The sequence below is a fragment of the Dermacentor variabilis genome, chromosome 4 (assembly GCF_050947875.1).
Source record: "Dermacentor variabilis isolate Ectoservices chromosome 4, ASM5094787v1, whole genome shotgun sequence".
Taxonomy (NCBI): Eukaryota; Metazoa; Arthropoda; class Arachnida; order Ixodida; family Ixodidae; genus Dermacentor; species Dermacentor variabilis.
The window spans coordinates 151240948-151257917 of NC_134571.1; the positions used below are offsets into that span (position 1 = coordinate 151240948).

Sequence of the window (16970 nt, forward strand, 5' to 3'; positions counted from 1 at the left end):
GGAGGGAAGAAAGTGGCCATATGGAGGAAAGCCTGCAGCCCGCGGCTAGCGTGGTGGATGCGTACGCTGCATGCTGTGGCTTGCAATGCGCACCTACCAAGTCGGAGTGTGTCGACATTAGTATATGGCCTAAGCTAATAGAAGGATTTCCTTCTCGCTATCCGCCGAACCTACCAAAGAGACACCGGAGATGGGAATTCCCGGATTATACACCCATAAGAAATTGTGGGTAGACTCAATACTGAACTAACTCCGCAATATTGGAGACCAGGTGGTCTCGATGGTGCGCTGCTTCTCCAACAAGAAGGGGGCTTACGGAGCAAATATGCCTTACGACTGGTACATACTTTTGTCATAAGTAGAATACTATACTCCGTGCCCTACCTTCAGCTGCACAAACGCGAAAACGACAGAATAGACGTCATGATACGAAAACTGATAAAGAGAGCACTTGGCCTCTCTATTCCCACCTCAGCCACTTGCCTTACGGCACTAGTGGTAGTCAGCACGTACCAGGAACTCAAGGAAGCTCATCTTACAAATTAGTAAGCACGATTGGCCCAAACATGCTCTGGTGAGGCACTGCTTGACAGACTACATATACAAAATGGCGCACATATACAGGAGAGTGCGCTGGTACATGAACTATGTTCCTAGGCCAATGTTCTCTATGTGCGCAATCTGAAGGAACCCTGCTTTGTTTTAGTCATTGTGCAAGTACGTCAATGCGCAGAATAAAGACGTTTACAAACCGAGTGATTTCCGTGCACATAAACACATTCGAACGCGGAGGAAACACAGCAGCAAGCAATTGACTAGCTCCGCATGAACATGCATGACCTCCGCGACAATCGTAACTGCTGCTTCCGGAGGCCCTGAGGTGCACCATCGTGGCTTCGCTTGCCAGTCCGTGACTTCAGGCTGCAGCGAAAAATACGCTGCAGTATACCAGAGTGCTCCAGCATCCGAAGCCGCCATAGCAAAAAGAGTCACGTTTTCTCCCCCGGACGGTACACTACACCATTTCCACACACCATACCTAAACTATGACACCGCGCCGCATTAGTTCACCCGCTCCCTATGACAATAAATAGAGAAGAACATGAGGGCCGACGACTGGTGCGGACGCGTGCCCTCGAGCATCATTATGGTGGACATTGCTGCGTATACTACGTTTACATTGCTGGCCCAAGCCACAGGGAGTGGTACAGGGATGCAGGAATTCACTAACAACGACAGGTGGACGGGGTCACCTTCAGAGCTTCTGGCCCAACTCAGGTGGAGGAAGTGGCAATTGTCGTAGTTTGTTCCACCCCTTCCTCCAAACATGTCATTGCGGACTCGCAAGGCGCGTGCCATAACTACGCGGCCGGATGGAGTACACCTCTAGCAGAAAGAATCTGGCGCTGGAGTCTGAAGAAATCTGACCCTCCAACAAAACATATCAGGACTCCTTGTCACCAGGGTCTACGGGGAAATGAGGCCGGGAATGCGGCTGCCCGAGCATTCATCTCGCAGGTACCTCCTGCAGACTATATTGACCAGAATGGCGCCCAATTCATCGCCATATTTAGAGAAATTCTAGATTACTGTAAGGATAGTCGTTCCGATACGGCATGTCTGTTAAGGGGCTCGGGAGGGCAAACGAACGCGTGGTCCTGCGACTTTTCACTAAAACGACGTTATGCCCCGCTATTATGCAACATTTTTACCCTATGGTCACCGGCAGGCGCCAACACTGTGATGAGGTAGCAGATACCTACCACATGCCGTGGACCTGCCAGCCAAATTCAGCCTTAATCCTTAACCGCTACCCCGCAGGAGAAGATTGGAAGGCGGCCCTGCTAGGCTGCTCAGACCTTCATGCCCAAAGGGCGTTGGTCCAGAGAGCCAGGACGGCGGCTTCAACCAATGGGTTCCCGGACTAGGGACACTACTCAATATGTGGGTTCTCGCTATGGGGTCCACATCTCTTTTTATTAAGAAACAAAAGCTTTTCACCACCACCACCAGCCAGGCAGCCCCGGGCCCACACGTTCGCAAGCAGCAATCTCTCCGGGCCTTTCTTCTGCACTCACCTCTGCTACCCACGTACTCGTGCGTAACTGTACCCTGCGGAAACCTTTGCAGGCACACTACTCCGGTCCATATTCTGTTCTCGAGTGCCCTCAGAAGACTTTTGTCATCAATGTCAACGGCCGCCAAGGCACAATTGCCCTGGAACATCTTAAACACGCCTACATCGATGCATCCTCGCGGTCGACCCCACCAGTGTCAGACGAAACCCTGGCTGCATACCTCAGCGGTGCCTCCGTACACGATTCTCACGACACGCCGCGTAACGTGGATTATGCATCGTTCGTCGGGCATCACAGCACCGGTGTTGCATCATAATTACGCCGACGCAAGCTTCTACTCGAGCCTGGAGGAGCTCGCACGCGCTGGCATTTGCTAATGTATGAAGATAATCGAACACCGCTCCTTCCAGTCCTTGAAGATGGCTGAACAGCGAAGCTGGTTAAGTTACACCGAGTGTTACACCATACAAGTCAAGCTTCGCAAGTAGTCTATACGACAACTCTGACGACCAGCCCGTTCACGAGCGAACTCTCACTGACGCTCGCGGTAGGTGGCTTCTCCCTGAGGAGTACGCTCTACTTGTGGTATTGCCATAGTCGTAGGTGGTATAGAATGCGCGAAACCACTAATTCAAAGCTCCGTGTATTGAGCGCAAGGCCTACTACTGGAGATGCCGGCAGTGCAATCATTTTGACAATTGGTTGCATTTTTCGGTCGACTAAAGGGGCTGCCGGCACTTCTTGCACCAGCAAGTGCCGGCAGCTAAGTACTCTTAGTATCTCATGTCAATCGCTGGGCACTGTTCGTTAACAGCAAACTGTCACCGTAACAAATCTTTCCTTCGCGTCAGGGTGGAATCAACCATGGATAAATTCGATGCCGATCTGGCTCGATCGACGAAAACGCACCGTGTCCAAACCATACCATATTCGAGTATAAGTATTCTCTCAAGAGAAAGTGGTCACTCAAACCCCTTTTCCACTGTTGAGCTCTTTTTTTCTTCCCCCGCTAGGTGAGGTGGCCCCTTTTTCGCGGAGTGCGACAACGAAGGTACAGGGTCGCTTTCTCAGAAGGCAGGTTTATTTACCCGTACTTTTTGTGTTCTTGTGTGAGACAATATGCAGGCCCATAAGGTAATACAAGGTGGCTGTCCGACAGAACGCAGAGCAAAATAGCGTTTTATTAAAGGACGCATGCTGGAAATACTAGCATTCGTCCGTGAGCCCTAGCGTGAAATATTGTTTCTGTGATTGGTCACGTTCTCATGAAGACTGATTCGAGTACGGTATTTTGACTAGCTTATCTCAGTGTGAATGGCTGGCTTCTTATTACGTATACAAATCTCACTGCATCATGAGGATTTCAATACCCTTCTAATGGAGCCTGGCAGAAATATGTTGTGCAAGTGTGTTTTAATAGCGAATAAAGATTACCAGGTATTGTTCTATCATCAACGCCATTACTATATTTACGCTAGATTAAAGAGACGTAGTCCTTCCATTGCATTACCTACTGCGTACAAATGAACGCCAACCATAGGAGCTTTAGCAATGAAAAGCATATATAGGGTGGCTGATCCTATGGGGAGCACCATGGCTTGAGCGTTGTTATAATCTCAGCAGCCTGCAATAATTTGCATAGCAGTCAACGAAGCAACACTGCAATTCAAACGATATTTTGTACGGAGCCACCAATTACGAAATTTGTATTTCCCGATAGTAATATTGCTTCCCGCACAAGCCTTATGAGAAAATTTCTGTTGTTGAAGCACGTGTTAATTACATTTCACGTCATAAATGTTTTGCACAATCGGTGGCCTCTTTTTCATAAGAGAAACTAAACCCTGAAGCAATTAAAGCTATGAAAAAAATCTTCAAGTGTGCGGTATCAGTATGTTTAGTTTCATGGCTCTTGAATAACCTGTCTTCACTAAGCAAATAGTGGCGCTCGAGTAGTGACTTCCTTGGCGCGTAGAAGTACATACCTCCAATCCAATGCTGTAAGGTGTCGCCTTCCCATTCGGATAAATTCAGCCTGAAAGAATGCAAATGCACGAAGTCAACAATTGTTGCAGGAAGCGCAATTCAGCGCTCCAGTTTTGAAAATATTGAACAATTCTATTAGAAACACACACACACACACACACACACACACACACATATATATATATATATATGTATATATATATATACCTGTGTGATTGTGTGTGTGTGTGTGTGTAGTGGGAGCAGCAAGGGTTGCGGGCGTAGGCAAACATGGTCGCCCGAACACCAGCTGTCTTTTTCTTCTTCGTTCACTTCCAGCTACCGTACATATGTACACCGATACATATCCCTCCTGCGCCTGAGAGAGCGCGTGATGCTAACAATATGAGAGAGAGAAAAGAGACTGAAAATGAACAGTGTAAAATGTGGATTTATTCCAATGTTCCAAGATGGTTGTAACTCTTAACGCAATAGAAAAGTGTCTCCGGTGACGTCTAGCATATGCTCTGGTGGGCGAGCCTGAATGTTGCGTTCCGGTCAACATCTACATGCTCCATAGCACTTGAACACTGATCGCAATAATACACGCTCATCTCTTGACACAGTTGAGTACCGTACAAGCACCTTGAAGGAGGACGAGCAGTGGTTGCTCTTTGAACTAGTGCGGAGCAAAGGATGTGCGTAGCGAGTTTTCTTTGGAATATTAGGCTCGCGTGAGAGGTACCGCCGGCGTGTCAGTGGTCTCGTATCTGATGGCTGGCAATACGCGTTTCCTGAAGCGACTGCTCGTTGTTCAGGGTTTCTGAGGCAAGGAAATGACAACCAGCACTTTCGTCACCCCATGCGGCGTGTCCCGGTTGTCGCCGCATCAGGCGCAGTCTTTAGTGGATCTATTGAGAATGTCGCTGGTAATGCTCCTTTATTGGAACATGGAGTACTTGGATTCGCCTTGGCTTCAGTTCGCTTGTGTACTTACGTGCTTCTTGTCGAATGTGTCTTATCGGTGCTGCTCTTCGTCGCCGTTCGTTCCGAAGCCGTCGTTGTGCTTGCTGTGGTTTGTGATCGAGTTGATATTTATTGATTTTAATATTTATGCAGGAATCTTTGGCGTAGCGTTTCCTTCAGAAGTCAACGTTGATTTGATTTGCAAATTGTTGTGGTGGTCTGTGCGTATACGGCCCACTGCTCGCTTTTGAGACTTGTCTCGTAACAAATGCATTGTGCAAGGCTTCACAGAAGGTGGTTGTGAGGCTGCTGTAATATGTCAGGGTGCGAAGCTTGGTGCCTGAGACGCTTCGACAGGGGCAGAGTCTCGTTCGAGTGTTGCACGCGGAAAATGTTTGTGTGTGACGAAGTCATTTGGCCTCGAAATGCGAATGGCTCGTCAATAGCTGCCTAAATTGAACTGTATTCTTTTCATAAAGAGCACTTGCTGTCGGTGGTCTCCTTCTGTTCTCTTGGTGGGAAGGCAGTCTGTTTAATGTCAGTGGTGCATTGTAACAGTGGCGCACTTCTCTGGACTGGTGTGAATGGTACCGCAGTCGGAGTTAATGCATTTTCGAGTCCTGGATGCTCGATCACTGGGCACTGTCTCAGTAGACGTGGCTTCACCAAGTCTGTCTAGTGATATGTCCGCCCCGGGAACATTCGAAGTGTCTTCTGTGAAAGAAGACATTCTGGGAAGCAGGTGATGCGGAGGCAGCTTTGTAGAAGAATCACGCGAAATGAAACTATGCGCCGGGTTGCGTGACTTGTGAAAACAGTGAAGCCATTTCTTGCTTCAGCCATGACATGTTTCCGATGGTGCGATAAAGACTTGCATAATGATAATTTCTGCATTGAAATACAAATCTGGTGGAAGATTTCATATCGTACAAAAGAGACGTCGATATCGGTCAGTTATCGCAGGTTTTACTTTGTCCAATGTGCGTGGTGAAATATCTGTACGTATGCAATTTTGCTTCTTCTTTGCCGGAGGATCACGCGAGATAGTTGTTGACGACACACTTATACGTGGCTTTCGTTGGCACTCATGATGATCGCTGCATCGAGACTGTGGCTGACTGCGGTGACCGAGTTGCAATGTTTCCAGCAGTTGGATAATGATGGCGTCGGCAGTGCATTCTTTGAATCTCGGTTCTCTGATTTCTTCCCGCGATCCGTTGTTTTCAAAGATATGCGTGAGCTAGAACCGAAATGGCCCACCAGTGACGTAGTCACTGAATTTAGCGACCACGGGTGTTATAACGTAAAACTACTTCAAACTTTTCTACTCCAATTCTGCAATGAGCCGTCCGTGATTGGTCAAAAACTTTTTTGAACCACATCCACTTCACCTGTCTGTCACGCGACGTCCCGAAAACCGTGATAGCTCCCCATCTGATATGACGTGTTAACACTGATTATGCATGATTTGAGCGAACAAAAAATTGTTATTTTTGATTCGACCTCTTTTCACCATTAGCCCTCTGCTATTGGTCAAGTGTTTTCGGGCTGCATCCCCTTCGCCTGCCTGTCACGCGACAGGCAGGCGATGTGACGTGTACGCATTAAAGATGCATTAATACGTTGAACAAAACTGAATTTTCTTCTGAATAGCCACAGGCTGCCTCGTTCCGAAAGGAATAAGAGATGGATGCCGTCTATCGATCAGGCACTTGCGACTAGCACCTGTCGGAGAGCATGGGTTTATTTTAATATTATAAATCTTTTGCCTGGCAGTGTAAAGTTTTCGAGCACTTTTGGCACGTTTACGATCTCTTTCTCAGATCCTCTTCTTGAGGATCTGTATCAGCGTCATCCTTAAGCTTTCGTTGCATGCCGCCGCGATTTTCGATCAGCCACCGCGAGCTAAGTAAGGGAAAGCGGACCAATCGCCGACAGCGGCACCACCCTCTTGATACGGTTATCGATATTCAGTGCAGTGGCTCGGCCACACTAAATCCCGCTCCACTTGAGCGTGCTCCTCACCTCTTGTCAGCCAATTATATAAGACAAGCCGCTCAGTGCAGGCAATGTTATTTGTTTTGAAAGAAAAAAAGTGACATCTTCTAAATGAGGGAAGCGTATGATTGGTCTCTTCAGACAACCCTGAGGGCCACCGCCCGAAGCTTGTGTCGGCGGTTACGTAAATTTGATGTCAGGTAATTGGAATAAAAACATATTGGAATAGGTTTACGTTATATAGCCCCATATCCTGTTTCGGCCATGATACAGCAGATGCAAGCAACTCCCACGAGGGGAACTAATCTTCCACGGGCGCTTCATCCACTGATCAGGTGTACTTGGGTATGTCCAAGTCTTTCGATGACCGAGTCATGACATTGGTCGGTGTAAGTGGTGGACTTGAGCACTTAGGGCTCACGGTGTTGTTTCTTTGGAAGATGACTTGGGGCCGATGAGGTGGCTGCCAGGTCTTTACCATGTCCACTTGGTTGACACGAGCACGAGGTTGTGGACGTAGAAAGACATGGTCGCCCGAGCACTGCCTTTTTACTTTGTCTTCCTCCTTCACTACTATTGTACCGCACCATCCTTGCGCGCTTCGCCACACCCACGAGGACCACGCACACAAGACGCACACAGCACGTATCTGCACGTCAGTTTGCAAAACAAATGAAAGTCCAATTCTGACGGAAACACTACCTCAACAACTCTTGCAGAAGCGTGAAAAAAATCAATATCAACTCCATCATCAACTTCAGCGAACACGACGACGGCTTAGACACAAGCGAGGAGGAAAAGCATAGCCGAAAACACATATACGACTAAGAATAAAGGCAATGTTCGGACACAACCATGTTCTACTACATACACAGCCTCCTGCGGGTGTTTTAAGGCCCGTCAGGAGTCTGGAGTCGTAGGATATCTAGTACGACAGAAGCCGGCGCCACACTGTGCCTTATCACTGAAGAGAGCGAAGGGCGCTTCGACGACTGCTGAGGATGAAGTCTTTGGAAATTATAATATTGTGTCGAAAGTTACAGTTGCGGTGGCGACCCAGTCTGCCTAAACATTCAGAGATGCAGCTGCAGTGGCGACGTGGGGTGGCTTCCGAGCATCGCCGGGTTTTCATCGCAGCAGCTCAAGTGCCGTAGTCTGCCTTGTGAAAGTAGCAGTAGTAACCTGTTGAGTGTTTAGAGATTGTGGTGGAGCCGATGGTGTCGTCATGTGATGCGCCGCCCGGTGGTGGGTTGACGCGGAAGCCGTGGTCACCATGCGCTTCCCACCATTTGGGGGGAAGCCGACGGCTATACTCGGTGAGCCTGCGTCTGCGGCGGGGTAGCCTGGAGACCTCTGCGTCGACGCATTGCTGCGCACACCTGCCGCAGCATCGAAGCATTAGCCCTCCGGAGCGCCATGCGCAGAACTGAGCCAGTCGGACTAACCGCACGCACAAGTAAGCGGCCCGAAAGTAGCTATGAGAGCTGCATTCCATTCAGCTCGGCAGCGCTGTTTGATGCCTTCGCAGCTTTCAGACGTATAGGCAGTGGCGCGAAATTGTTTTGCTGAAGCCAGACATCTTTCTTTTTCGTGTTGTGGCAAAGCAAAACGATCACCCAAGGCATTGATAGCTTGAACTTGTTGGAAGCTCAGTTTGGCGGAGGCAAGTTCGACAGCCTGAGAACGGATAGTCGGCAGACATTATTCAATAGTAAAAGCAGGATTGCCCAGTGGCAGTGATGGCGCAGCAGTCGGGCAGACGCTCTGGTTCTTAGAATGAACATGGGGGAATCGACCCCCTCCCCCCCCTCACCAGCGAGGCACGGCGATAAAAACCAGATTTCCTGGGGCAATGGCTCCAACACCGAGGAACGGCGATGTGATGGAGGGTCGCTAAAAGGGCTCCCACCCTAGAACGCCGCAGGCTCGGGTGTGCATGGTAAAATGAATGATGTTCAAGATAGGCTGGTTTTACGCGGTCGCATGACAGGCTCTTTTCTTTGCCGCGATGGTGGTGGTGGTGGTGGTGATGTTGAAGCAGGTGGGGTTAGCCTGGCATACATAGCCGGCAATTGTTCCGCCTGATCCTCCTTCGAGTTGAGATCAGGGGTGTGTCACCAGGTGTCGATGAGCCCGTGTCTCGCAGGAAGGCTATAAGCAGTTGTTGCGCTCTCTTCCTGAATGCCGCGGGCCCTCTGGGGAAAACAACGTCTTCAAAGGTCCTGTGCGTGAGACCGCTTTTTTGTAGGTTGTTGACCACCGCTTTTCTTTCTGTGTCAAACTGCGGGCATAGCCAAATGAAATGTTTGATGTCGCCAATGTCACCACAGAAAACACAGAGTGGGGAAGCGCGAAGCCCAGTCTTGAATAACCAAGCTGGTGTGTATGCGGAGTCGGTCCTGATGCGGTATAAAAGCGTCGCTTGTTCGCGTGTAAATCCATGAGTCACACAGCATTCGTGTGGATTCTTGTGCATCTGTCTAAATCGAAGGCGGATTGTACCCTTAGGCTATCGAAAAGCTTTTGGAGCTTGTACTTTTGGGGCACATGTCAGCGCTAGGCATGCAAGGGCGTCAGCTTCCTCGTTTCCATCAATTCCTACGTGTGATGGAATCCACTGAAACCTTATGTTAAATCCTTTGCTCGTTAGGTCATCGATCAGTGCCAGAGACTGCCTTGTAAATTTTCTAGAGGTAGGCCCCGATGTAATCTCTGTAATGCTGACTTGGCCGCGAACGTCGATCTTCAAGCTTTTATCTAATGACTAAATGACACGAAAGGGGCCTTCATAGGAAGAACCTAATGGTGGCTTGATAGACTCGCGTCGCAGAAGAATGTGCGTGGTTGTGACCACCGTCGGGAAACGAAACACAGGATGCACCTGGGCGATTGGTGGCGCTCTAAGTGGCAACTGGTCGAGCCAGGAATGTAGCCTCTGCGCTGTGTTCAGCTCCCGGAGTTGCTTGCTGGGTTGCGAAAACTGTCTTGAAACGCGCATGGCTGACACATACAACATTTCGGCTGCGCTGACGGCGGTGTCATCATTGAGTGTTTTCGCAGCCCCAGTAGTACTAGGGGTAGCTGTTGCGCCCAGTGCTGTCTGTCGAGGATGGGGGTCAATGACGCCTCCAGTTGCCGGTCGAGACGCCAAACCATGCCGTTGCGCCGTGGGGTGAAAGCCATGGCATTATGAAAGCGTGAGCCGAGTAGTCTCGCCAGAGCAGAGCTTTGGGGTTGTCTGCATCGCGGAGCAGTTATGTGCAGAGGCCAACCAAACCGTGAAACTCACATAGCAACAACTGCTTACGCTACTGTTTCGGCCGTGATGTCTTGTAGAGGCGCCGCATCAGGTTACCTTGAGTACCGATCAACACGACGTGAGGATGTACTCGAAACCTTCGTAGGGCGGAAGAGGCCCCGCTACGTCTAAACGCACGTGATCGAAACGACTCTCGTGGTCGAAACTGTTGCATCTCTGAACACTTGAGCCGGGTCACTTTCTAGCTTCCTGCCGAGCTTCCAACTTCTTTGTTGATCCCTGGCCAGGCGAAGCGCTCTGTCATAAGCCTCTGTGCCGCTCTCATACCGGGATTTCTTAGTCCGTGCAGTGAATTGAATCTAGGCCACCAAAACTAATGGGCCATGAACGGGCGAGGAACAGCCTGCGATGCATCCCATGCGGTCAGTGTTGCTGTGTAGGGAAGCGGCATCTCCACTAGCAGGAGTGACGAGCATTTTTCCCGCCATTGGCAGAGCTCGGGGTCGTTTTGCTGTGTGGAGGCTAGAACATGGAACTCAACAGGGCCAGCAGGCACAGCACTGATTGATGACAGTGCGTGAGCTGATTTTCGGGCTTAGAGATATGGCGGAAGTCAGAAGAAAGTTCGGAGATAACAGAATGTTACCTGAGACCACGTTCTGAGAACGACGAACTATTGTTCTTGAAAATAATGGTTAATGGCTTGTAGTCAGTCAGAATGTAAAAGCTACAGCCTTCATGAAAGAAAGGAAAAGCTTTATAGAGCAATAGATGGCCAACGTTCCCGTCCCGAAGGTGCTGTAGCGAGCTTGTGTAGATTAGAGGCGCTTTGATAACAAGCCCTACGGCCTCGAGTCTATGCTATCTTGGTGTTAGAGTGCTTCATCTACTGCCGTGGTGGACGCGCCTACCATGAGGGAAGATGGCGCATAGAGCAACGAATGAATCAGCAACACTGCAGTCGCCAACTAGGTTTTTGCTTCTTGGGAGGGGTACTTGTATCTGAGGATCAGTGGAAAAATTGCTGTTTTTGAATCGCGACACAGCAGGGCGGTAAGCGGCTCAAGGACTTTCTCACGTGATGGTATCGAGCGCCCGTAAAAATTTATGAGCCCCAACAACTCGCGCAACTTTTGGAAGAAGGTCGGAGAGGAGAAGCCCTTGATTGCCCACACGCGTTATTCCAGTGGCTTGATGCCTTGAGGTGAAATGCGAAGGCTGAGAATGTCCGGGGCTTCGACTCTAAAAATGCGTTTCTGGGACTTTAGGAACAGGCCGCATTAAACGAGTAGCTCAAATAGAAGGCGAAGGGCTCTTTGCACTCGGCGTCTGTACGACCTACAACGAGAATGTCATCAAGGTATACAGAATGAACGGAGGTCCGAGCGTAACCTCGTCGATGTTCCTTTGAAAATGAACATGGACGCTTTGAAAAGTAATGTTTGCACCTCATTCTTCAAAAATAAAACGTTCGGACAGACTCAAATAGGCCAAATGGAGTAGTGATTGCTCTCTTGAATGTGTCGCTGAGTTCGACAAAAATTTGGTGGTAAGCGCTCATCAGATCAATCTTGCTGTATATTTCGGTTCCTGCGAGATGAGCGCCTAAGTTATGTATGTAGGGAAGGGGACATTGATCTGGAGTAGGGTAAGGCATTCAAAGCTCGGTAATCACTACAAGGCCGCCAGTCGCCACTGCCCTGCTTTGGATCCAGATAGAGAGGTGAATCGCTGGAGTAATAATGAATCACGCGGAGCTGAAACATGTGTTCGAGCTCACGGCGGGAGACTTCCAACCTCAATCCAACGAAGCTCCGTTGCCGGGCGGTGACAGATGGGCCGGTGGTGGTGAAATGATGCATCGCCTCGTGTTTCAGGGCGGCACATCGCTTCGGGCTTCATGAGGTGCCTATACTCAGGAAGTATCTTGTAATGCGTTGAGAGCGGCCAAAGTGTATGTATGCCAGATGAGGTGAGGTTGGATATCAGGCCAAGTATATCGAAGGATGTGAGGTTATCCTTTAGGCGTCGATCGCGAACAATCACATTTAGGTTGAAATGGGTGAAGAAGTCCGCTACCATTATGAAAAAGCTGACGTGGCTGATCACAGACACCCCTTTTTTCAAGCGCCGGAGGATATCCTCGCCAACGGAAGGGTGAACGGCGTTCCCACGCAGGACGACTTTAGTACGGAGGGGCCGAAGCGCTGTCTCAGTATGAGGTCGCAGTACGGCGCAAGCGCTGACGGGTGGTAAGGCGTTCGTCAGAGCCTGTAGCTGTTATGTTAGCTTGGCTTCGGCTTGGACGAGCTTAACCGTAAAGTCCTACCCTAGCGCCGCCGAGGAGGCTCGGACGCTGTCCGCGGGCGGTGTGCAGTGGGTACTTGCGACGGTTATAGGGTGTCGGGCTCCATAACTGAGGAAGCGTGCATGGCTTTTCTGGACAGGAGAGACCAGGCACACCGAGAACCGCGAGGACGAACTTAAGGCTAGAATGTCTTAAGCAAGGTTCGTTGTACACTGCACAATTGTAAAGGTGGGTGAAGCAGACAATCGGCCAGAATCGGCAAGCACACCTGTATACTCCTGATGCCCTTCTTTGCTCAGCACCCGTGCCGAAGAGCCGCTTTGCTTCTTGATTACTATATATATATTTATATATATATATATATATATATATATATATATATATATATATATATATATATATATATATATATATAATTCGACACTTCGTGTTGAAGGAGGTTATAAAGCTAGTTTTCGGCAAATTTTTCCTCAAGGGGCGCACTCGCTTTACTCATTGCTGCACTTCCTGGAAACATTTCGCCGGCTTGGAAAACTGCGTCTTGTGCTACTCTCGCTTTTCAGACCCTATTGCTCCCCACCCATGTACATAAACGCGCCAGTCATCTTAAGGCCCCTGCTCTCATTGTGACGGAGAGTGGTACCGTTCAGAATAACTATTCAGTTGTCTGTGCCGACCTTAGGTACAGTGCACCTACGTTACAAACCCAGCATTGCTCACTTTTTGGAGCTGTCTGGTAAGGTTATATTTATAATTTACTTTTCCAAGACGCCCTTTTTAGCCTGCTCGGAATAGCATTCGGCTGTTGTGGGTGTGTAGCTCAATTTATATCTCTCAAGGCGTTACATCAGAAGGTATCATGGTATAGGTCGCAGTCAAAACAAGCCTTCATCGCAAGAGTGCCTCCTCTTGTTAGTTCAGACTGTATAAGCATTTTGTTCTAAAATCTGCAATGTTGATCGTCCATTTACCGTTGGTAATTATTTCAGACAGGTAAGTGCAGATTTCAAAATATTTCGTTTTTGTTCCTGTACTATCATTTGTGATGTTTCAATCATAATGTTTATGCAATAGAAGCGTATAGTAAATGCGCAACAGCGGAGTATTTGTTTTATTTTTTCGTTCCCAATTATCTTTATCATAACTTGTGACTACATGCGCAGGCTTCATGCTCATTATTTCATATTATACAGCTAAAGACTACTGCGAGGATAATATTTTCTTATTTATCGAAGTCTTTTGCCGGCAGAAGGTTCTGTGTTGTAGTATTACCTCCATATTAATTTTCTCAACCTAATTTCATTTGAAACCATAACAAAGTTGCTTGTAATGCTTTGTTCGTGTATTTTACCTGGTTTCATGCTACTTTTAATATACAGAATAATATTGTCACGCGCTAAGGCGAAATAAGTAGCAGTATCAGAAGCCAGACACCAAAATGTCAGACACAAGAAGGACGGTTCTCCAGCTGGCCCAAGATCCTCGACTTCGTCGTCTTCAATCACCGTTTTTGCTGGGCACGCAACGCTGGCTCAAAACACCAGGTGGCATTATTCCTCCTCCGAATGGAGCATCGACTCGATGCTCAAACACAAAACATACTTGAAAACTACACAAATTAGGTAAGACAAAAAAAGTGTGTGTGGGGGGGGGGGGGGAACGTGGTAGCACACATACGGAGATGCACACAGAAAAATGTGTTCTGTGGTCGGGAAAAAAAACGCTTCGCGGTTCTTTGAATGAAGACGCGACGAAAAAAAAACGGTTGTTTCACTAGTACACTTCACCGTGTAAAATACGGCTTGAGGCGGACCACATGTACAGTCTCTGCGCATGGTAAACAGCGCTTGGGCGATGGCAGGTCTCCATCTGGAATCACTTCATAGTTCACGTCGCTTACACGCCTTAGTACTGTGTATGGTCCGAAGTACTTGCTGAGGAGTTTCTCGCTGAGGCCTCGCCGTCTAATGGGTGTCCAAACCCAAACTGGGTCACCAGGCTCATAGGTCACTTGTCGGCGGTGGAGATTGTACCTTATTGCATCGGTACACTGCTGCTGTCTTATGTGCACGCGGGCCAGTTGACGCGCTTCCTCGGCGCGCTGAATGTACTCCTCGACGTCAGGAGCTAACTGGTCGAGCTGGTCGGTATCTTCATATGGAATCATGGTGTCTAGCATAGGTCAGCCAATCGAAAGGCTTCGAGTACATTCCGAAGGCGTCGAAGGTGCTCGTCAAAAGTCTCCGAAAAGATAACGACATCACCGAGATAGACGAGGCAGCCTTTCCATTTGAGGTCAGCGAGAACGGTATCCATCATTCGCTGGAATGTGGCTGGCGCGGAACAGAGGCCGAAAGGGAGTACTCTAAATTCGTAAAGACCGTCCGGAGTCAAAAACGCAGTTTTCTCGCGGTCCCGCTCATCTACTTCAATTTGCCAGTAGCCACTTTCAGATCGATAGAGGAGAAATACTTCGCGCGCCTCAATCTATCCAGAGAATCGTCGACACGAGGCAACGGGTACACGTCTTTCTTTGTGACGTTGTTTAGCTTCCGGTAGTCCACACAAAACCGAAGCGTGCCATCTTTCTTTTTAACGCGAACGACTGGCGATGACCAGGGACTGCATGAAGGCTGTATTACGCCGTCTTGAAGCATTTGCTTCACCTGCGTTTGAATCGCATGTCGTTCTGTCGGGGAAACACGATAAGGCTGTTGCCGTATGGGGGGCACGTCGTCATAGGTGATGATACGGTGTTTCGTAATCGACGTTTGACGTATCTTCGACGACCGTGCAAAGCAAGAGTGGAACTCGAGCAACAGCTCGCGTAGGGGTTGTTTGTTCTCTTCGGGAAGCGTTGGACTAATGTCGACGTTGTGTATAGGTGGTTCAGCATTGTCGATTGCCTCGGAAACAAAACACTCAGTGACATCGGCGATCGCGTCGGCGTAGGCGATGACAGTACCGGGGAAAAGGTGCCGGTGTTCGTAGCTGAAGTTCGTGACAAGAACCTCACAGTGGCCATCATGGAGATCAATAAGGCTTCTTGCTACGCAAACACCTTGAGAAAGCAGGAGAGAGCGATTGCTTTCTGCGACCGCTTCACCGTATAAGAGTCTGTCACATGCCACCTGAACCACGACACTTGCACGTGGTGGTAACGTGACAGCGTCGTCGATGACATGAAGAGGTGCTCGAGGGTGGATGGTGTTGGTCGTCGCTGCGGCGCTCTTTGTCGAGAAAGTGACGAGGCGTTCTCGAATGTCGATGATAGCTCCGTGCTCCCTGAGAAAGTCCATACCGATGATTAGGTCTCGAGAACACTGAGGGAGAATGCTTAAGCTGGCAACAAGCGTGGAGCCACGAATCTGTATTCTTGCCGTGCACATGCTGAGTGGGGTGATCATGTGCCCGCCAGCTGTACGAACTGGCGTTTGATTCCACGGCGTCGTCACTTTCTTCAGAAGGGTGGCCAGTTTTTCGCTGATTATAGAATAATCCGCTCCAGTGTCCACTAAAGCAATCAATTCACGACCGTCGAGCACTACAGGGATGTCCAAGGAAATTCTTTTTCTGTAATCAGCGGGTACTGTCATCGTCGGTGTATCGTCGGTCCATGTACGCGTCAGTAGGGGTCCTTGAGTACGTCCACACTGAGCGGCCTCGCCCCCGAAGGCCGCTGTGGTTAGTTTTCCCGGCGCGGGCTGGGCGACCGGCCCCCGCACCACGCTCGAATATGTACGGCGAGTCGGAGAAAACCGCCGCGGCGAAGGGGAGCGTGACTGGTGTCGAGTTGATGGGGATCCGCACTGCTGGGCAACGTATTGTTCAATTTCCGGAGGACGCTGGCCGAACTTAGGTCGCGGCGAGTTTGCTGAAAATCCGCGTAGTCCGAGCTCTCGATAGGAGCACTGTCGGTAGACGTGCCCAGCTTCGCCACAGTGAAAGCAAAGGGGACGGCGATCAGGTGCCCGCCACACGTCTGATTTCCTTGGGGCCTGTCGGTGGTCCTGGTAATACGAGGCCGCTTGGACGGGCTGTAGCATGGCCGGGAACGCGGCGCGAAGCGGGGAGGGAGGTGGGGCAGGTTGCCTCAAAGCTTGCGCATACTACATACGGGAGCTGTCAGTTCTTAGCAGTCGAGCTTCTGTGTTGAAGGGTGGTTCTCTTAGCGCATGCTGGACTTCATCACGGAGAACGCTGGACAAGGAGCTGAGCGTCGGCTGTGAAGGTACCGACAGTTTCTGGAGTTCTTCGCGATCACGGAAGGAATGAGCTCTCGAAAGAAATTGACGTGACCCCCGAGAGCTCCGAAGAAGTCCGTAGGTGAGGCAGTGTTCACTTGGCGTTCGTATGATGGTGTCCGCTGGCGAAGAGTCTGCTTCATGGTGATGAC

At 49.5% G+C, this 16970-nt stretch overlaps 1 protein-coding gene across 1 annotated transcript in view; it reads right to left on the reverse strand.

Annotated features, from left to right (window-relative positions):
• LOC142579896 (venom metalloproteinase BumaMPs1-like) overlaps positions 1-16970 on the reverse strand; it is a 158085-nt gene that overhangs the window by 73432 nt on the left and 67683 nt on the right. The window contains exon 9 of the mRNA XM_075690568.1: positions 4064-4113. Within this exon, the coding sequence (XP_075546683.1) occupies positions 4064-4113 (50 nt within the window). The remainder of the gene's footprint in view (positions 1-4063; positions 4114-16970) is intronic.